The sequence below is a fragment of the Thalassophryne amazonica genome, chromosome 5 (assembly GCF_902500255.1).
Source record: "Thalassophryne amazonica chromosome 5, fThaAma1.1, whole genome shotgun sequence".
In the NCBI taxonomy this organism is placed as follows: Eukaryota; Metazoa; Chordata; class Actinopteri; order Batrachoidiformes; family Batrachoididae; genus Thalassophryne; species Thalassophryne amazonica.
In genome coordinates, this window is record NC_047107.1 from 110,790,011 (window position 1) to 110,813,093 (window position 23,083).

General features: G+C 39.9%; 1 protein-coding gene across 1 annotated transcript in view; it reads right to left on the minus strand.

The window, feature by feature from the left end:
- Nucleotides 1-2,275: 2,275 nt before the first annotated feature.
- The window catches only part of dgcr8 (DGCR8 microprocessor complex subunit), a 50,329-nt gene continuing 29,521 nt past the window's right edge, over nt 2,276-23,083 (minus strand). The window contains exons 8-14 of the mRNA XM_034171095.1: nt 21,501-21,599; nt 20,703-20,785; nt 20,407-20,507; nt 18,159-18,265; nt 13,692-13,819; nt 12,975-13,088; nt 2,276-3,302 (exon numbers count right to left, since the gene is read on the minus strand). Of these exons, the coding sequence (XP_034026986.1) occupies nt 3,219-3,302; nt 12,975-13,088; nt 13,692-13,819; nt 18,159-18,265; nt 20,407-20,507; nt 20,703-20,785; nt 21,501-21,599 (716 nt within the window). The 3' untranslated portion in view covers nt 2,276-3,218. The remainder of the gene's footprint in view (nt 3,303-12,974; nt 13,089-13,691; nt 13,820-18,158; nt 18,266-20,406; nt 20,508-20,702; nt 20,786-21,500; nt 21,600-23,083) is intronic.

Genomic DNA, 23,083 nt, shown 5'->3' on the forward strand with positions numbered 1-23,083 from the left:
TACTTGTGTGAAGCACCTTGAGGCAACTGTGTTGTGATTTTATTATTAGACGGTATTGCTTAAATTTTCATTGTTACGCAGATGATACCCAGCTTTATCTATCCATGAAGCCAGAGGACACACACCAATTAGCTAAACTGCAGGATTGTCTTACAGACATAAAGACATGGATGACCTAATTTCCTGCTTTTAAACTCAGATAAAACTGAAGTTATTGTACTTGGCCCCACAAATCTTAGAAACATGGTGTCTAACCAGAGCCTTACTCTGGATGGCATTACCCTGACCTCTAGTAATACTGTGAGAAATCTTGGAGTCATTTTTGATCAGGATATGTCATTCAAAGCGCATATTAAACAAATATGTAGGACTGCTTTTTTGCATTTACGCAATATCTCTAAAATTAGAAAGGTCTTGTCTCAGAGTGATGCTGAAAAACTAATTCATGCATTTATTTCCTCTAGGCTGGACTATTGTAATTCATTATTATCAGGTTGTCCTAAAAGTTCCCTGAAAAGTCTTCAGTTAATTCAAAATGCTGCAGCTAGAGTACTAACGGGGACTAGAAGGAGAGAGCATATCTCACCCATATTGGCCTCTCTTCATTGGCTTCCTGTTAATTCTAGAATAGAATTTAAAATTCTTCTTACTTATAAGGTTTTGAATAATCAGGTCCCATCTTATCTTAGGGACCTCATAGTACTATATCACCCCAATGGAGCACTTCGCTCTCAGACTGCAGGCTTACTTGTAGTTCCTAGGGTTTATAAGAGTAGAATGGGAGGCAGAGCCTTCAGCTTTCAGGCTCCTCTCCTGTGGAACTAGCTCCCAATTCAGATCAGGGAGACAGACACCCTCTCTACTTTTAAGATTAGGCTTAAAACTTTCCTTTTTGCTAAAGCTTATAGATAGGGCTGGATCAGGTGACCCTGAACCATCCTTTAGTTATGCTGCTATAGACTTAGACTGCTGGGGGGTTCCCATGATGCACTGAGTGTTTCTTTCTCTTTTTGCTCTGTATGCACCACTCTGCATTTAATCATTAGTGATTGATCTCTGCTCCCCTCCACAGCATGTCTTTTTCCTGGTTCTCTCCCTCAGCCCCAACCAGTCCCAGCAGAAGACTGCCCCTCCCTGAGCCTGGTTCTGCTGGAGGTTTCTTCCTGTTAAAAGGGAGTTTTTCCTTCCCACTGTCGCCAAGTGCTTGCTCACAGGGGGTCGTTTTGACCGTTGGGGTTTTTACGTAATTATTGTATGGCCTTGCCTTACAATATAAAGCGCCTTGGGGCAACTGTTTGTTGTGATTTGGCGCTATATAAATAAAACTGATTGATTTGGCGCTATATAAATGAAAATAAATTGAAAAAATTTAGCACAGGGTCATGGGACCAATCATGGACAAGATTGTCACTGGGGAAGGTGCCACCATTGCCATCATTATGAATAAAAAGTCAAAATTATTAGTAGACATTTTATTCTGCATAACAAATATCACTGACAGAGCTCAGGTTGCAATACATACTTCCATTATTTTTTTTTTTTTTTAGGCAGCAACCTGTCAAAACAATTCATTGGTACAACAGCAACACATGTAGAAGCAGGGTTTTATTTTCCCCCCTCACACAGACACACTTGGCAAGACAAATGAAAACAGCATGGAAAGCACACTCAACATCATAAAATCTTCCTATCTAAAGCGTGATGTATTTGTATTGAAGATTGGGGTGTGTGTGATACAAGCCAATTCAATTGTGCTGTGTAATGCATGTGTATTGTTTTGACTATGGAGCTAACAGCATCATTAAATCTGTAGAATGCACAAAATGGTGTTTTAAGCTTTACTAGGGGTCTTCAAACTGTGTTGGGCATACCATTTTATTGGTGGTCTGCACACCAATCAGATCTTGATTGAAAAATATTCATTTTCGTTTAAAATAGACAATGTAAACAAGACAAGTCTTAAAATGTTGCACATGTCAGCATGCTCCCCAACAAGGGTATCAGTATTAATATAAAATACTAACAGGGTCAGCAAATGCTTAATCAAGTGGAGGGGTTTGGACTTTCAATTTTCCTGATATATTGGGTCCAATGTTTGGAGCCGTTGATGAAATGGATTAAACTAAGGCAACATGATGTCTACAATTTCACACTTAAGTGCACAAAAAAATTAAGTTTTCCAAATTGCAAGAAATTGTGGATGGTGTTAATTCAATGTACTGACAAGCTAATGACTTAAAATAATAAAACAATCCTTTGAACTTGTACAATACTCGAGTGTTGTTAGCAGCGCTGCCACTGGGTACAGGACACAAGTTTAATAGATGGCTAGCTGCTTCTCTTTTGTTAAATGTTAAAAACCCAAAATACAAAAGTCACTGCAAATTTATTTAAATTAACAGTTCAACAGAAAACTCACATTCTCACTACACAAAACGAAATGTCGTGTGGTTCCATATTCTTATTCCTGCAAAATGACTGTTGGAAAGGGGGAAACAAAAAGATATTACCATGGAAACTTGTGACGATACCTCTATTTTTAAATAATAAACTACTGTCCTGTTGCGCATTTCGAAATCAGTTATGTACCAATAGAATGATCAATCAGAAATGACAGGACGTACAGTGCAAGACTGTTCTGAATAGAGCTCAATGTACGATTTTACTCATGCAGACTAAGACGATACCTGTCCATTTTAAGTATTAAAGAGTATTGTATTAATCACTCAAAATAACGCCAGTCAAAATGTCTAATAAACGACTTCTCCCCCCAATTAAATCAATGGCATAAATACACAAAAGCTAGTAGTCCCTTTCATATATTTTTAAGCACAAATAAAACTAAAAGGTGCAGGTTTTAAGTTCGCAGCTGTTGAAAATGACACTTCAATGCAAAACCAAAGTGTTACATGGGTTTTTGCAGTTCGACAAGCATGCAATAGTTATTTTGACGCAGTTCATATTTCGCGTCAATGCCTCTGCACTCTGGGTGGTTTGCCAAGTGCCAAGGAAAGAATGCATCTAGAGAGGTAGATGTTTGTTCTACTGTGCCTCTAGTCTTACACTTAATTCTAAAAACAGTAAACCAATAAACAAGCTGCTCTACCAGTTTAATCAATGTGTCACTATGTTGCTTTTGTTAGATCTCAGTGATGCATAATAAAGTGAGAAATGATCTGTGATGTCCGACAGTGACCGGTTTCAGTGATTCATTTTTTTTAAACATCAACGGTGCAAAGAGGTTCACTTCCTGGCTGTGCGGACTCCATAATGGTCATCTTGGGTTTCTTCCTTGTTTCCTCCTAGTAAAAGAAATACACAACTCAGCCAAAATATAAGGCAAATATATATATATATATACACATATATATATATATATATACACACATATATATATATATATATATACACACACACACACACACACACACACACACACACACACACACACACACACACACACACACACACACACACACACACACACACACAGTGACGAAAATAAGTATTTGAACACCCTGCAATGTTTCTTCCTATTTAATGCAAACAATCTCCTCTGGTTGAAAGATTCTGTGGTGCTTATGGAAGATTTCACATTAAAAGAACATGTTTTGATTGGATTATTTGTGCCATGTGGTTATCCTTGACCTCCATAACCTCAAGACAAAACAGCAGACTCAAAGCCAACATGTTAACTGTTTAGAAATGTCACCACAGTTGGCATAAAATACAATTAGCACGTTGCCCGTGGGGATCCACGGACTCTAGATTGGGTCGTGTTTTTTAAAATAGGTAACTGACATTTTTCAAGGGTGGTAATAAATGGCGCAACGTTTCTATAATGAGTTGGAATGGCGTGTGATTCCAGAATGTTTTTAGAACTATACACCTCAACAGTTTTTTGAAGAACTCGACCCTTTTATTTTATTTCAATTATGTCGTTTTTTAATGTTAATTTACTGTCTTAATGTATTTAGACATTTTTTAGGTTCCTGTTATCATATACACACTATTATTATTATTATTGCTAGTGCATGGGTTAAAGCAATACTGGCAAAAATCAATGCCAGCAAATCCCTAAAATGTGGCATAGTGGGGGCACACACTCTTAAAATAAATACAATAAACACATACAGCATACAAATCTATTCTAAATAGCCTCTAAGGAGAGAGAGACAAAGCATAAAAAATGCAAAACCTGAACATAAAGGTACATAAAAGGGTGGTGGGAGGCTGGGTGTAGTCTTGATTCTGGGGGGTCTGGGGGATCTCCCCCAGGACATTTTAAAAAGAGCAAGTCTTATTTTGTATATTCTGGTGATTTTTAATGAGTATGAAGCTCTCTGAAACAAATAAGAAAAGACACATTATTGATTATGGGGATCTGGGGGTGCTCCCCAAGAAGGTTTTTAAAAGAGCAAGTCAAATTTTGTATATTCTAGTGAATGTTAATGGGTTTGAAGCCCTCTGAAGCAAAGAAAACTCACTTCAAACTGTCAAGTAAAAATTCTTTTGTCTTCTGTAGTATTTTGATCCGTTCTAATGCGGTAAATGTGCCAAAAGGGTGCTGTGTCACTGGCTGTAGAGTCAATAAAATACTAAATTAGGGCCTAAAGCAATTGACAATTTTGTTCTGCTGTGCACAAAGTAACACTGTCACACGTTTTGAAAATGTATTTGCACTGAGAAACTCAAAACTGGCTTATTCACATTTAATCTGTAAAATGCTCTCACTCCTAAAACAAACTAGGGCTGCAACTAACAATTATTTTAGTAATCAATTAATCAGTCGATTATTATTATTATTTTTTTACTTTCACATAAGTTTTGCCATTATTTCTTTGTGAGTTATTATTAAAAGGCCTTTATCATGCAACATTAACATTTGCGCTTGTAACAAAGTTATGTTATATTGTCAAAAACATAGCTGTAGTGTTTTGTTTTATTTTGCACATACATACATCACCAACACACCACAAAGAGATTTCCATCAGGTTTAACCCGATTGATCATTTTTAGATGCCTACAGCAGCTATCTCAACCACTGACAACATATTACAGCAAGAGTCCACAAAAGTATTTTAAACGTCTGACTAAAGTGTAATATGTGATCTTTAATAATATATTTTCATGAAAAAAGACACAAATGTGCAGTTTACTGCATTTTTTTGTGTGTGTGTGTAAAAAACAGATGTGTTTTGACCGAAACAAATTGTCATTAAACTTAAATAAAACAGGGATGAAGTAGAGGTGTAAGAGTCACTAGGTGTTCACAGGAAACAGTTACTTATTTCTATATTTATGTTAATTGTTAGTTGGATTTATCTTTTCTGTTGTATTGTTTTATCAGGTTCTTTTTGTCTGTTTCTCTAAAATTGTATTGTAGCATTTTTAGTTATTATTATTACTATTATTGTTGTTGCTATTATTATTATATAAATAAAAAATAAAAAAAATTACAATGTAATCGGTCACTCTGGAGGAGCTCGGAGTTGAGCCGCTGCTCCTCCATGTCGAAGGAGCCAGTTGAGATGGCTCAGGCATCTTTTCCGGATGCCCTTCTGGGCATGTCTCATCGGGAGGAGGCCCCGGGGAAGACCCAGGACATGCTGGAGGGACTACGTCTCTCGGCTGACTTGGGAATGCCTTGGGGTTCCCCCGGAGGAGCTGGGGGAGGTGTGTGTGGATCAGGAGGTCTGGGTGGCTTTGCTTGAGCTGCTGCCCCTGCGACCCGACTCTGGATAAAGCGGAAGAAAATGGATGGATGGGTGGAAGACATAGACATGCTAACGCCTTAGCATCAGTCCCATTTTTAAGTTCTAAAATACATCTATCAACTGTTTCAGAAGACCATAACAGGTCGGTTTAACATAAAAAAGATATGCTCTTCATGGTTTTAGTGGGGAAAAATTAAGATAAACCAAAATAAAGCAAATAATCAATGAAGGAGCAGATCGAAGCACTTCTTCATTGGTTCAAAGCAAAGCCACACCCTGCTCTACTTGGGGAAGGTCTGCCACGAAGACAGGGAGGACAAGGACCGTGGCTCATGGCAAGCAGTAAACAGAGTGGAGAGGAGTGAAAATTCACATGGTCCCTTCCTCCGCTGGTCCTGCTTTGATTAGCGCAGAATGGGATGTTGCTTTGACAGTGAGAGTATCATATTTCAACCCCAAAACACACGACACCTCGTGTGCGCGTATGTGTAGTTAAATTTTCCAAATGACGGAAATCCATCATGGTGACGGAGCCCATGTACTAGTGCAATGCCTGTAGGAAGTTTGTATTCTTATAGAAAATTGGGAGCTTAAGTAGATTTTTCATGGATGGCCGTATGAGGCTGTGTTTCAAAGTGGGATGCACAAAGAGGTGTACTTACTAGTTTTAACAGACAAACTGTATGTTTGTTAAGACTAGGGTTGGGTATCGGGAACCAGTTCTTTTCGGGTATCATTAAGAAATGATTCGATCCATTGACATCAATAGGCTTTTTGCTTAACGATTCCCTTATCGGTCCTTCAGAGTGGTCGTTTTTGGGGGTGCTTGTCAGGAAAATGATCATTTCTCTACATTGATTACATCAAGGTGTTCTTTATTTTTTACGACATCATGCAACTTTTATAAGTCCGAGGACACTGATCTATATAGCAGATACAAATCTTTTTCCTCGGATCCAGGGAAGTCCGAGGAATGGCTCACTGAAAGTGTGGCTGTTGGTTTGGCTCTCACTGCGGTATTGTATCACTTCCTGTTCCGGAGCACAGCGGTGTTTTTCTGTATCTGTTAGCTGTTTACTCTGCGCAGTTAGATTGATCTAGTTATCTAGATTACGATTTGTTTCCCAGTGTAATCTTTACGTGCCTTAACTAAAGCACTCCTTCTGCTGAATCACCTCTAAATTATTTACACATTATTCACTTTGCGTGTTTTTAGGAATCCGCTAGCTTAGCGTAGCTACTAGCTCTTAGCCGATTTAGCATGGCGGCTTCTCCTGTCTCTCCCGCACTTTTCTGCTCTGGGTGTGAAATGTTTAGTTATTCCTCGGCCTCCTTTAGCAGTAACGGTACTTGTAATAAGTGTAGCTTATTCGTAGCTTTGGAGGCCAGGCTGGGCGAATTGGAGACTCGGCTCCGCACCGTGGAAAATTCTACAGTTAGCCAGGCCCCTGTAGTCGGTGCGGACCAAGGTAGCTTAGCCGCCGTTAGTTCCCCCCTGGCAGATCCCGAGCAGCCGGGAAAGCAGGCTGACTGGGTGACTGTGAGGAGGAAGCGTAGCCCTAAACAGAAGCCCCGTGTACACCGCCAACCCGTTCACATCTCTAACCGTTTTTCCCCACTCGACGACACACCCGCCGAGGATCAAACTCTGGTTATTGGCGACTCTGTTTTGAGAAATGTGAAGTTAGCGACACCAGCAACCATAGTCAATTGTCTTCCGGGGGCCAGAGCAGGCGACATTGAAGGAAATTTGAAACTGCTGGCTAAGGCTAAGCGTAAATTTGGTAAGATTGTAATTCACGTCGGCAGTAATGACACCCGGTTACGCCAATCGGAGGTCACTAAAATTAACATTAAATCGGTGTGTAACTTTGCAAAAACAATGTCGGACTCTGTAGTTTTCTCTGGGCCCCTCCCCAATCAGACCGGGAGTGACATGTTTAGCCGCATGTTCTCCTTGAATTGCTGGCTGTCTGAGTGGTGTCCAAAAAATGAGGTGGGCTTCATAGATAATTGGCAAAGCTTCTGGGGAAAACCTGGTCTTGTTAGGAGAGACGGCATCCATCCCACTTTGGATGGAGCAGCTCTCATTTCTAGAAATCTGGCCAATTTTCTTAAATCCTCCAAACCGTGACTATCCAGGGTTGGGACCAGGAAGCAGAGTTGTAGTCTTACACACCTCTCTGCAGCTTCTCTCCCCCTGCCATCCCCTCATTACCCCATCCCCGTAGAGACGGTGCCTGCTCCCAGACTACCAATAACCAGCAAAAATCTATTTAAGCATAAAAATTCAAAAAGAAAAAATAATATAGCACCTTCAACTGCACCACAGACTAAAACAGTTAAATGTGGTCTATTAAACATAAGGTCTCTCTCTTCTAAGTCCCTGTTGGTAAATGATATAATAATTGATCAACATATTGATTTATTCTGCCTAACAGAAACCTGGTTACAGCAGGATGAATATGTTAGTTTAAATGAGTCAACACCCCCGAGTCACACTAACTGTCAGAATGCTCGTAGCACGGGCCGGGGCGGAGGATTAGCAGCAATCTTCCATTCCAGCTTATTAATTAATCAAAAACCCAGACAGAGCTTTAATTCATTTGAAAGCTTGTCTCTTAGTCTTGTCCATCCAAATTGGAAGTCCCAAAAACCAGTTTTATTTGTTATTATCTATCGTCCACCTGGTCGTTACTGTGAGTTTCTCTGTGAATTTTCAGACCTTTTGTCTGACTTAGTGCTTAGCTCAGATAAGATAATTATAGTGGACGATTTTAACATCCACACAGATGCTGAGAATGACAGCCTCAACACTGCATTTAATCTATTATTAGACTCTATTGGCTTTGCTCAAAAAGTAAATGAGTCCACCCACCACTTTAATCATATCTTAGATCTTGTTCTGACTTATGGTATGGAAATAGAAGACTTAACAGTATTCCCTGAAAACTCCCTTCTGTCTGATCATTTCTTAATAACATTTACATTTACTCTGATGGACTACCCAGCAGTAGGGAATAAGTTTCATTACACTAGAAGTCTTTCAGAAAGCGCTGTAACTAGGTTTAAGGATATGATTCCTTCTTTATGTTCTCTAATGCCATATAACAACACAGTGCAGAGTAGCTACCTAAACTCTGTAAGGGAGATAGAGTATCTCGTCAATAATTTTACATCTTCATTGAAGACAACTTTGGATGCTGTAGCTCCTCTGAAAAAGAGAGCTTTAAATCAGAAGTGTCTGACTCCGTGGTATAACTCACAAACTCGTAGCTTAAAGCAGATAACCCGTAAGTTGGAGAGGAAATGGCGTCTCACTAATTTAGAAGATCTTCACTTAGCCTGGAAAAAGAGTCTGTTGCTCTATAAAAAAGCCCTCCGTAAAGCTAGGACATCTTTCTACTCATCACTAATTGAAGAAAATAAGAACCCCAGGTTTCTTTTCAGCACTGTAGCCAGGCTGACAAAGAGTCAGAGCTCTATTGAGCTGAGTATTCCATTAACTTTAACTAGTAATGACTTCATGACTTTCTTTGCTAACAAAATTTTAACTATTAGAGAAAAAATTACTCATAACCATCCCAAAGACGTATCGTTATCTTTGGCTGCTTTCAGTGATGCCGGTATTTGGTTAGACTCTTTCTCTCCGATTGTTCTGTCTGAGTTATTTTCATTAGTTACTTCATCCAAACCATCAACATGTTTATTAGACCCCATTCCTACCAGGCTGCTCAAGGAAGCCCTACCATTATTTAATGCTTCGATCTTAAATATGATCAATCTATCTTTGTTAGTTGGCTATGTACCACAGGCTTTTAAGGTGGCAGTAATTAAACCATTACTTAAAAGCCATCACTTGACCCAGCTATCTTAGCTAATTATAGGCCAATCTCCAACCTTCCTTTTCTCTCAAAAATTCTTGAAAGGGTAGTTGTAAAACAGCTAACTGATCATCTGCAGAGGAATGGTCTATTTGAAGAGTTTCAGTCAGGTTTTAGAATTCATCATAGTACAGAAACAACATTAGTGAAGGTTACAAATGATCTTCTTATGGCCTCGGACAGTGGACTCATCTCTGTGCTTGTTCTGTTAGACCTCAGTGCTGCTTTTGATACTGTTGACCATAAAATTTTATTACAGAGATTAGAGCATGCCATAGGTATTAAAGGCACTGCGCTGCGGTGGTTTGAATCATATTTGTCTAATAGATTACAATTCATGTAAATGGGGAATCTTCTTCACAGACTAAAGTTAATTATGGAGTTCCACAAGGTTCTGTGCTAGGACCAATTTTATTCACTTTATATATGCTTCCCTTAGGCAGTATTATTAGACGGTATTGCTTAAATTTTCATTGTTACGCAGATGATACCCAGCTTTATCTATCCATGAAGCCAGAGGACACACACCAATTAGCTAAACTGCAGGATTGTCTTACAGACATAAAGACATGGATGACCTCTAATTTCCTGCTTTTAAACTCAGATAAAACTGAAGTTATTGTACTTGGCCCCACAAATCTTAGAAACATGGTGTCTAACCAGATCCTTACTCTGGATGGCATTACCCTGACCTCTAGTAATACTGTGAGAAATCTTGGAGTCATTTTTGATCAGGATATGTCATTCAAAGCGCATATTAAACAAATATGTAGGACTGCTTTTTTGCATTTACGCAATATCTCTAAAATCAGAAAGGTCTTGTCTCAGAGTGATGCTGAAAAACTAATTCATGCATTTATTTCCTCTAGGCTGGACTATTGTAATTCATTATTATCAGGTTGTCCTAAAAGTTCCCTAAAAAGCCTTCAGTTAATTCAAAATGCTGCAGCTAGAGTACTGACGGGGACTAGAAGGAGAGAGCATATCTCACCCATATTGGCCTCTCTTCATTGGCTTCCTGTTAATTCTAGAATAGAATTTAAAAACTCTTCTTCTTACTTATAAGGTTTTGAATAATCAGGTTCCATCTTATCTTAGGGACCTCGTAGTACCATATCACCCCAATAGAGCGCTTCGCTCTCAGACTGCAGGCTTACTTGTAGTTCCTAGGGTTTGTAAGAGTAGAATGGGAGGCAGAGCCTTCAGCTTTCAGGTTCCTCTCCTGTGGAACCAGCTCCCAATTCAGATCAGGGAGACAGACACCCTCTCTACTTTTAAGATTAGGCTTAAAACTTTCCTTTTTGCTAAAGCTTATAGTTAGGGCTGGATCAGGTGACCCTGAACCATCCCTTAGTTATGCTGCTATAGACGTAGACTGCTGGGGGGTTCCCATGATGCACTGTTTCTTTCTCTTTTTGCTCTGTATGCACCACTCTGCATTTAATCATTAGTGATCGATCTCTGCTCCCCTCCACAGCATGTCTTTTTCCTGGTTCTCTCCCTCAGCCCCAACCAGTCCCAGCAGAAGACTGCCCCTCCCTGAGCCTGGTTCTGCTGGAGGTTTCTTCCTGTTAAAAGGGAGTTTTCCTTCCCACTGTAGCCAAGTGCTTGCTCACAGGGGGTCGTTTTGACCGTTGGGGTTTTACATAATTATTGTATGGCCTTGCCTTACAATATAAAGCGCCTTGGGGCAACTGTTTGTTGTGATTTGGCGCTATATAAAAAAATTGATTGATTGATTGATTGACAGTTGTCGCAAAGCGGGGCTGGTTGGCTGTTACAGCAACGCTGTGTGCCTCCTGCTGCAAGCTGCTGTTTTTAAGATAAATGTAGCATGTGAACATCACATACTTTTTAGAGCTACCAACTTTTTAAAAGCAGTATTTTGCGGTATATCTGTCACGGAGCAACATTGGACAGAGAGAATATGGTGAGAAAGACGGTGTGAAAAAGTTGGATAACGAATCAAGAATCTGTGGAATTGGCGCTGGCTTGAATTTAAAGTCGTCCTCATGAACTGAAAGATAAAAGAAACGGGAAAAGCGAACTGCATCTTTTACCCTCAAGAAACATGGTAAGAATTTTTCTCTCCCTGGAAAATAAACATTGTGCTGTTCAAACAGGATTTTAGACAAGATTATGTGACTTTTTATTAATGTAGGCTTTCTATCATTAGAAAAGAAAAATACTGGCTTTGAATGGATTTACAGTAATTCACACAATTTACATGAGTGACTTTTTGTTTTATTAATCTACACTTTCTTTCATTGGAAAAAAGATAGTGGCTTTGAATGGATTTACAGGAATTCACACAAGAATTTGTGTGTGTGTGTGAGTGAGTGAGTGAGTGAGTGAGTGAGTTGTTAGAAGGAAAGGTGATGTAACAGTGGTAAACAGACCACTGTCCCAGCTTTTTTAAAATGTGTTGCAGGCATCCATTTCAAAATGGGCAAATATTTGCACAAAACAATAAAGTTTACCAGTTTGAACATTAAATATCTTGTCTTTGTGGTGTATTCAAATGAATATGGGTTGAAGAGGATTTGCAAATCATTGTATTGTTTTTATTTCCATTTCACACAACATCCCAACTGGAACTGGGGTTGTACACTAATCTACACTATTTTAATGTTGCTGTGGGACAACATGATAGGTGCAATTCAACGTATTATTGTAGATTTTATCATTACTGTGTTTATAATAGAACAATCAAACACAACAGATATTTTAGAAATTTTTGATATTTATTGCACCGTGACCTGGACCCAGATGTGCGACTGAAAATGAATGAATGAATGATATTTATTGCACCTCAACAGGCCACAACTGGCCATCAAATAAATCTAAAATAAAATAATGCATGTTCACATGTACATTCTTGCCTTGTGTCTCAGTGAGAGGAAACTAACATCTGTAGTTCCAGCTGAAAAACACTAAAACTGCGTGTGCGTCTGTGTACACTCCTACAGTGCATCCAGAAAGCATTCACAGTGCTTCACTTTTTCCACAATTTTATGTTACAGCCTTACTCCAAAATGGCTGAAATTTTTTTTCCTCAAAATTATACACACATACCCCATAATGACAATGTGAAAGAAGTTGTTTTTGTTTTTAGATTTTTGCAAATTTATATAAAAAAAAAAAAAAAAAAAAAAAAGAAACTATGATATCCCTTAAGTATTCACAGCCTTTGCCATGAAGGTCAAAATCAAGCTCAGGTGCATCCTGTTTCCACTTGGAAAAATGAGTTTGGGGGGGATGAATTTACTCCATTCTGGAATGAGCCTGTAACATAACAAAATGTAGAAAAAGTGAAGCTCTATGATGCTTTCTGGATGCACTGTAGTTCTTTACCTGAAGGAACGATCCTTACCCTGTGCTTGGCTAGCTTCTTCATTTCCTCTTGCAGTTTGTTTAGGATATGGAGGTTTGGCTTGTTCTTTTTGGCATACTGCTGAAGCTCAATCACACTCTTGTCTGAGCTCTCCTGCAAAACATCAGACAAAACGTTCATGAAGATGTGCATGCACGCATAAAGAAGAGATACCAACTTGATACCAACTTCGACTCAAAAATGACACTTCCTGGAAAAAATGGTGGTAAGTGGTCTAGTCTAGCTACATTAGTACTTAGTTTTTCAGAGCTCAGCGTTGCACTTCTGCAGTGTAAATAGCCACTTGTAGATCATCAACAGCAGTAACAATTTTCTAGTCATACATATTTCACTGCTTTAAAGTCAAGCTCAAAACCTCTGACTTGATCTCCTGCAGCTTATCTGGTCTGTGTGAGCATCAACAAATACAGTGCAAAGCTGTAACAGTATCTGAGGTCTAACTGCAACTCTTAGTAATAACTTTAGATTTTTAGACACCTGAAAATATTTGGGTTCAAGGCAATATATTACTACATATGAGCTACTTTTCTGTGGAATTGGGAGGGGGGGCAGTGGAAGTGCAGTTATAAATTTTTTTTAAGACTCAAATAAATCAAAGGATTTTAAGGGTCAAAAAGACATGGTTGACAGAAAACTAACAAAAAACCAAACAAACAAAAAACCAAAATAATATTTTCAATGACAAAAGACACCTACCTTTTTGACCATCTTATTACTCTCTTTGCCATACATGCGCAGCAGTGAACCCCAATTTCTGACATGGGGATGAAGCATCTGTAAGATTTTCTGAGATGCTAGTTGTTTTCCAACCCTCTTGTTTTTGCCTGATGACAAAAGCAACAAATATATAACATGTAAATCGCAGCTATATGTAGTGCACTCTAAGCAGACTTATGAAAACAAAACACAGTAACGGAAATTAAATACACTCAACAAAATATAAACGCAACACTTTTGGTTTTGCTCCCATTTTGTATGAGATGAACTCAAAGATCTAAAACTTTTTCCACATACACAATATCACCATTTCCTTCAAATATTGTTCACAAACCAGTCTAAATCTGTGATAGTGAGCACTTCTCCTTTGCTGAGATAATCCATCCCACCTCACAGGTGTGCCATATCAAGATGCTGACTAGACACCATGATTAGTGCACAGGTGTGCCTTAGACTGCCCACAATAAAAGGCCACTCTGAAAGGTGCAGTTTTATCACACAGCACAACGCCACAGATGTCGCAAGATTTGAGGGAGCGTGCAATTGGCATGCTGACAGCAGGAATGTCAACCAGAGCTGTTGCTCGTGTATTGAATGTTCATTTCTCTACCATAAGCCATCTCCAAAGGCGTTTCAGAGAATTTGGCAGTACATCCAACCAGCCTCACAACCGCAGACGACGTGTAACCACACCAGCCCAGGACCTCCACATCCAGCATGTTCACCTCCAAGATCGTCTGAGACCAGCCACTCGGACAGCTGCTGAAACAATCAGTTTGCATAACCAAAGAATTTCTGCACAAACCGTCTCAGGGAAGCTCATCTGCATGCTCGTCGTCCTCATCGGGGTCTCGACCTGACTCCAGCTCGTCGTCATAACCGACTTGAGTGGGCAAATGCTCACATTCGCTGGCGTTTGGCACGTTGGAGAGGTGTTCTCTTCACGGATGAATCCCGGTTCACACTGTTCAGGGCAGATGGCAGCGCGTGTGGCGTCGTGTGGGTGAGCGGTTTTCTGATGTCAATGTTGTGGATCGAGTGGCCCATCGTGGCGGTGGGGTTATGGTATGGGCAGGCGTCTGTTATGGACGAAGAACACAGGTGCATTTTATTGATGGCATTTTGAATGCACAGAGATACCGTGACAAGATCCTGAGGCCCATTGTTGTGCCATACATCCAGAACATCACCTCATGTTGCAGCAGGATAATGCACGGCCCCATGTTGCAAGGATCTGTACACAATTCTTGGAAGCTGAAAATGTCCCAGTTCTTGCATGGTCGGCATACTCACCGGACATGTCACCCATTGAGCATGTTTGGGATGCTCTGGACCGGCGTATACGACAGTGTGTACCAGTTACAGCCAATATCCAGCAACTTCGCACAGCCATTGAAGAGGAGTGGACCAACATTCCACAGGCCACAATTGACAACCTGATCAACTCTATGCGAGGGAGATGTGTTGCACTGCATGAGGCAAATGGTGGTCACACCAGATACTGACTGGTATCCCCCCCCCAATAAAACAAAACTGCACCTTTCAGAGTGGCCTTTTATTGTGGACAGTCTAAGGCACACCTGTGCACTAATCATGGTGTCTAATCAGCATCTTGATATGGCACACCTGTGAGGTGGGATGGATTATCTCAGCAAAGGAGAAGTGCTCACTATCACAGATTTAGACTGGTTTGTGAACAATATTTGAAGGAAATGGTGATATTGTGTATGTGGAAAACGTTTTAGATCTTTGAGTTCATCTCATACAAAATGGGAGCAAAACCAAAAGTGTTGCGTTTATATTTTGTTGAGTGTATCAATCAATCAATTTTTTATATAGCGCCAAATCACAACAAACAGTTGCCCCAAGGCGCTTTATATTGTAAGGCAAGGCCATACAATAATTATGTAAAACCCCAACGGTCAAAACGACCCCCTGTGAGCAAGCACTTGGCTACAGTGGGAAGGAAAAACTCCCTTTTAACAGGAAGAAACCTCCAGCAGAACCAGGCTCAGGGAGGGGCAGTCTTCTGCTGGGACTGGTTGGGGCTGAGGGAGAGAACCAGGAAAAAGACATGCTGTGGAGGGGAGCAGAGATCGATCACTAATGATTAAATGCAGAGTGGTGCATACAGAGCAAAAAGAGAAAGAAACAGTGCATCATGGGAACCCCCCAGCAGTCTACGTCTATAGCAGCATAACTAAGGGATGGTTCAGGGTCACCTGACCCAGCCCTAACTATAAGCTTTAGCAAAAAGGAAAGTTTTAAGCCTAATCTTAAAAGTAGAGAGGGTGTCTGTCTCCCTGATCTGAATTGGGAGCTGGTTCCACAGGAGAGGAGCCTGAAAGCTGAAGGCTCTGCCTCCCATTCTACTCTTACAAACCCTAGGAACTACAAGTAAGCCTGCAGTCTGAGAGCGAAGCGCTCTATTGGGGTGATATGGTACTACGAGGTCCCTAAGATAAGATGGGACCTGATTATTCAAAACCTTATAAGTAAGAAGAAGAATTTTAAATTCTATTCTAGAATTAACAGGAAGCCAATGAAGAGAGGCCAATATGGGTGAGATATGCTCTCTCCTTCTAGTCCCCGTCAGTACTCTTTCCTCTAGAGTGTATGTGACCAAATCCAGGAAACATTAACACTGGGGAAGGATATAGAGAAAATGATAATTACATACATAGATACATATACACACACACGTTATACGGTGCATCCAGAACGTATTCACAGCGCTTCACCTTTTTCCACATTTTGTTATGCTACTGCCATATTCCAAAATGGAGTAAATTCATTTTTCCCCTCAAAATTCTACTGATTACACCCCATATTGACATGAAAAAAAAGGGTTTTTTTTGTTGGTTTTTTTTTATTATTTTTGCTAATTTATTAAAAATAAAAACTAAGAAATCACATGTACATACTGTAAGCATTAACACTCTTTCCTCAATGCTTTGCTGATGCACCTTTGGCAGCAATTATAGTCTCAGATATTATTGAATGCATGCCACAAGCTTGGTACACCTATCTTTGTGCAGTTTTGCCCATTCCTATTTGCAGCACCTCCCAAGCTCCATCAGGTTGGATGGGGAGCGTCAGTGCACAACCATTTTCAGATCTCTCCAGAGATGATCAATCTGACTCTTGCTGGGCCACTCTAGGACATTCACAGAGTTGTCCTGAAGCCACTCCTTTGATATCTTGGCTGTGTGCTTTGGGTCATTGTCCTGCTGAAAGATGAATTCTCACCCCAGTCTGAGGTCAAGAGCACTCTGGAACAGGTTTTTATCCAGGATGTCTCTGTACATTGCTGCATTCATCTTTCCCTTAATCCTGACTAATCTCAGTTCCTGCTGCTGAAAAACATCCTCACAGCATGATGCTGCCACCACCATGCTTCACTGTAGGGATGGTGCCTGGTTTCCTCCAAACATGATGTCTGGCATTCACACCAAAGAGTTCAATCTTTGTCTCATCAGACCAGAGAATTTTGTTTCTCGTGGTCTGAGAGTCCTTCAGGTGCTTTTTGGCAAACTCCAGGTGGGCTGCCATGTGCCTTTTAGGGAGGGGCTTCCATCTGGCCACTCTATCACACAGGCCTGATTGGTGGATTGCTGCAGAGATGGTTGTCCTTCTGGAAGGTTCTCCTCTCTCCACAGAGATACAGTGACCATCAGGTTCTTGGTCACCTCAATGACTAAGGTCCTTCTCCCCCGATCGCTCAGTTTAGATGGGCGGCCAGCTCTAGGAAGAGTCCTGGTGGATCCAAACTTCTTCCATTTGTGGATGATGGAGGCCACTCTGCTCACTGGGACGTTTAAAGCAGCAGAAAGCTTCCTGTAACCTTCCCCAGATTTGTGCCTCAAGACAATCCTGTCTTGGAGGTCTACAGACAATTCCTTTGACTTCATGCTTGGTTTGTGCTCTGACATGCACTGTCAACTGTGGGACCTTATATGTAGACAGGTGTGTGTCTTTTTAAATTATGTCCAATCAACTGAATTTACCCCAGGTGGCCTCCAATTAAGCTGTAGAAACATCTCACGGATGATCAGTGGAAACAGGATGCACATGAGCTCAATGGCAAAGGCTGTGAATACTTATGTACACGTGTTTTTTTGTTTTTTAATTTTTAATAAATTTTGAAAAACAACAACAACAAAAATTAATCTCATCCATTTTGGAATAAGGCTGTAACATAAAAAATGTATAAAAAGTGAAGCGCTGTGACTACTTTCCTGATGCACTGTATATAAATTTTTGGCCTTGAAGGAGGATCACACTAACTATAAATAAACCTGCATTATATAGAGTTTGGTATACTAACAGTGCAACAAAATTATTTGTGGCGATCCCACTCAGAATCAACACTTAGCATTCAGATCTTTATAGACTCATTGTGCATTGCATCTTTTTCTGAGAAAATGAGGAAGATGGTTTACATACACCAACCGCGCACAGTATGCTTCCCACATGTCATCACATATTCACTCTTCTGGTTTTTCCCTGGGATCACCTCAAAATTAATGCTGGTGTCTCCCATTCCATGATTTCTGCAGACACAGGAAAGGCATTTCAGTTAAATTATCTGAAGTCAAGTGTTTCACCAAAAATGGTCTTGTTGGCCCATTGACCAGGGTCACTAAGTGACCTTTCCAAACACCGCCAAGAGCACTTCAATCTTAACCAGTGTAAGCCCCAAAGTGTGACCTTAATGTAATGTTTGACAGGCAATAATCAGAAGGTGAACTGCTCAAATGTCTCAATAACACTTTAAAGATAAAGATCAACTATATTTATTCTGATGGAAATTATTTTGCCAGAGTACAGAAACAGTAAACACTGGTTAGTTAAATACAGAGTGTACAGAAAGCGTTAGTATTAAAGGAAAATCAATCAATGAATCAATTTTATTTAATAATATGTACAACAAATTTATGCGAAATAACTGATATATTGCACAAGATGTTTGACAATATTGCACATAACAGGGCTGTGAAATGAAAATTGTGAAATCCGAGGAAAATTCACAGGGGGTCTGGGGAAAGGTCTAACCTTGCCTGTGTGAAGCGCTCTGAGGCAACTCTGTTGTGATTTGGCGCTATATAAATGAAAATAAATTGAAAATTGAAATACATTAACTATTTACGCATGTTCCAGCCACAAACGGCTGGAAAGTGCATGTGCGCACATGTTGTGAAGACAAACCTGTGGTCAAGGCAACCAGATCCTGCACCTGCAGGCTGGCTGCAGAGCACACGTGCTTGGTCTCATACCCGCTGTCAAGTCACACCATCATGAATGTTTTGTTTCGATTTTGTTTAAAAGCATCAAGGCTGTCGTTCGTTTATTTATTTATTTTTTTTTCGTTTCAGTTTTGTTTCGTTCCTTTATGCGCTCTGGACTCGCAGGCTTTTTGGTGATGGCTCAGTCGTCCACCTTTTCTCGAAGATTTGACTTTTTTTTCCTTCGTTCATCATGTGCTGTGTGACTGGGCCCTAATGTCCACGTTCTCCTGCTGCAGCGTGCCATGCAGTGAGTGCTGCAGGCATGAGTTTTGTATCAATAGTTTTAAAAACACTAATCCAAACTGATATCGGATCAAATTAATCGATTCTGAATCAATTCTTGAAATTTGAATCAATACCCAGCTCTAGTTCTCATACAACTCCACACCTCCCTCATGTTCTGTTGGAGCTTGCTCTCCAGCTTCCTCCTGTAAATATTTTTCCCCTCTGTGATCTTCTTCCTCAGTTCATGCTGCACTCTCTTCAGCTCCTCTCTGTCTTCATGCAGCCTTCTTCCTGTTCAGTGTCACCTTAATGTCCTTGGTCACCCATGGGTTGTTATTGGGGAGATGCCGCACAGTCTTGATTGAGACAATATTTTCTCTCTTCTCTACTCCACGTAACAAACTTTTGTCTTTGCAGAGCAATTTATTCTACATCATTCCTCATTTTTTCCTCACCCCATTTTATTCTTTTCAGTCAACAATTCTTGCCATCATCTACTACTGTTTCGCTGATCCTTTTCACCACATGATGCTGCGGCAACTTCTTCTGGGGAATTACTACTGCCAATGGCCTGATCAGGACAATTAATGAAGAGTGCCAAAATGGACTCATCACACAAACCTTCGAGGATGCGTGGACAGATGACGTGCCTGTCTACCAAAACGTGCAAATTTCAAAGCTGAATATACTCGGGTTGGGCAATTAAACAGTCTAGAACCCAGACTGTGATTAAACTGATGTCAGTTTCAGTGATAAACCTTGTACAATTTTACTTGATCTAACATCCTACTGGCCTCCTGTCCAGTGCCAATCAGTTTGCTCCTGTTACTTTTCCCAATCTAAAAGTTTACCATTTGAAATTTTGAGGCCAATCATCAGGTATTTTATTATAGCATGCAAGTACAACTGTTAGAGAAAAATCGGTGACTTCTGCAACAAAGAGAAAATGTTCAAACAAGACAACAATAATGCAAAAACTGCTGTTAAATGCTATGGAGCTATTTCCTCTCCACCTGCTTTGAATTTTATTGCTTTGTGTATCAGGATACTTTTCCTTTGTGTGTTTTACAGCAGGAAAAAACAAACAAACAGAAGATACAGTCTTTCTAAAAAATATATAAATAAATGATAATAATAATAACAAGATTCCTTTCTTGGCTGAATTATTTATTGACACTTACCTTTTAAGGCACTCATGAAGAATCTGATATGGTGAAAGTAGTCCTGCTTTGTTGGTCAACTCATAAACCCTTGAGTCTTCTATACTGATATGGTTAAAATACTGTAGGACAAATCATGGTGAAAGTTAATTACTGTCACCTCAACTGTGAATCGTGTCTTTAGTTTCAGGAAAAATTACATTACATTCTGTGATAATACAAGCTGCCTTCATCAACATTTAAATTTTAAATGAAACCATTTCACTGAACTGATTCCAACTAAACACATCTCACGAATGCAAATAAATAATTAGTACCTCTAATTCATCACCCTCAATAGGCTTCTCCTCAGATGTCTGCTTCACAAAGTCAGGGATGAGGATTTCCAGTGTAGATCGAGCTGCAGGGAACACCAAATCACCAGTGAACTCAATTCTGAGGCTGATGTGACAAATTTCAGCTCAGATGTGTCCGGTACTATCAATGATCTCAATCTTGACCGTGAGGATATGATGGGGTTTGCGCACATGTTGGCATTACTGATCAGTAGCCACAGTGAATTCTGCCACTGCAAATGTAGTTGACTGTAAACTGCTCCTGACTACAAGAAAAGGGTGCTCTCGGAGCACAATATCCCCCGCTGGCAAATGCTGTTTTGGTACAAGTGCTTGCTACATTCGGATAACATTTAAAAAAAAAAAACTACCACGATTCTCAAAATTCTTCCAAAAGGTGTGAGAGCTGTTGATTTCAGAATGCAGGCACCCAGGCATGAAACTGACAGAGTCTAGCTTTGTTAAGAAAGGACCAGAACTCTGGTAAACAAGCGTAACTGGGATGATATGAAAATATGCGTATTATCAACCTATAACAAGGACGTGAACCAAATTTCACAAAATTCCTCCTAAAAGTGTAAGAGGAGTTGATTTAAGAACACATATATAATTTTTTGGGACGGACAGATAGAGTGATGGAAATCACCACAACATAATCCCCCTTCAGGCCTTCAGCCAGTGAGGGATAAAAACATACCAGATAATTCAGCCAGACCAGCCTCGGGGTGAAACATAACTCATATCTTCCTAACCTACAATGTGGAAAATTAATCAAAGTACCAGCTTTATTCTTGGCAAGTTTTTTACTGCTTGCAGTTCCTGTGCCATACGTTACTCCATCTATAATCACTGAAGCTCCAAATGGTTCACTTGGATTCTCTGTGGGGCAGAAAACCTTTAATTATATTCTAACACAATTCAACATACACATTTGCACAACAGTTTAATTGAGAAATAGAACAGCAATAGGGTTCCATGTTAATGTTTGCACTTCATACTTGGAAATTTTAATTCATTAGTTAATTGCCAAGACTGTGCTTATCACTTTAGGTGGTTTAGATACTTTGGGGAGTTAGTAGAGAAGCTTGTATCTTCGACTGGACTGGGTTGCTTGACGCAAGGACGTTTCGCTTCAAATCGCAGAAGCTTCCTCAGCTAAAATTCTTGCTCTGGTAGTCTGACTTGTCTCGACTCTTGTTGAGAAGAATGACTTCTTCTCTACAAGACTGAAGTCATTCTTCTCTACAAGAGTCAAGACAGAAGTCAGACTACCAGAGCAAGAATTTTAGCTGAGGAAGCTTCTGCGATTTGAAGCGAAACGTCCTCGCGTCAAGCAACCCAGTCTAGTCGAAGATTCAAGCTTCTCTACTATGGAAACCACCTGGACAACTGAGAGCCTACACAGAAACTTTGGGGAGATAGAATATTTTGGTGATTTAGTAAAAAAAAAAAAAAAAAAATTTAGATACTCATTGCCTTCAAGGATTTGCACAGCTTGGCCATATGTTAGCATTTTGAACAACTGATCTAATACCAGAAATAACTTCAAAATATAAGTGGTTGTCTATAATGCTCTAAATAGTATAGTCAGATCCATAAGTAATTAGACAGTAACTATTTCTGTTATTTATGGAATTGAAATCAATCAATATGTGGTTGCCGTGTAGACCTTCAATTAAAATTTGAGCACTCATCACTCACTCAGCTTCAAGGATCAGGATCAGTTTGCGGGGGGCAATAGCTCCAGCAGGGGACCCCAAACTTCACTTTCCAGGGATAATTTGAGCAGTTGAAGAAAAATGCTGCATTAACCATTTTGGAATTACAGATATTATATGCACAGTCCTTTCATTTTAGGAGGCCATAAGTAATTGGACAAACAACATAAAATTATTAAAACAAATTCTAATAATACAGCAAGTTCTCTTTAGACAGGTCAAGATATTTCCAAGTCACTGAATATGTTTTGGACTTCATTTACATTTAATAAGTAATACAAACAGTACAGTACTATAAGGCAAATCCGAGTAGGCAGCTGTCAAAAACTCAGTGACTGTTTAAGCAGGAGACTAGTGAGGGAAAACATCAAGACAATAATGACAACTCTAACGGAGTTACAGGCTTCTGAAGCTGTGATTGGGGAAACTGGGGACTGTGTGACTTTTATCGATTGCACCAGCTATTACAAAGCTTCATGCTGAAGTGGAGCACGTGCCCTGCGGCAAACCTGTAGCAGAAAATTCACATTTCTTTTAAAGAAATCTTTCTGCGTGCCACAACACCATGAAGCTGAGCAAATATGACCTTTGTTTCAGTTTGGTGTGAGAAGTGAACACACTTTTAGAAATAAAGTTGATCACTGA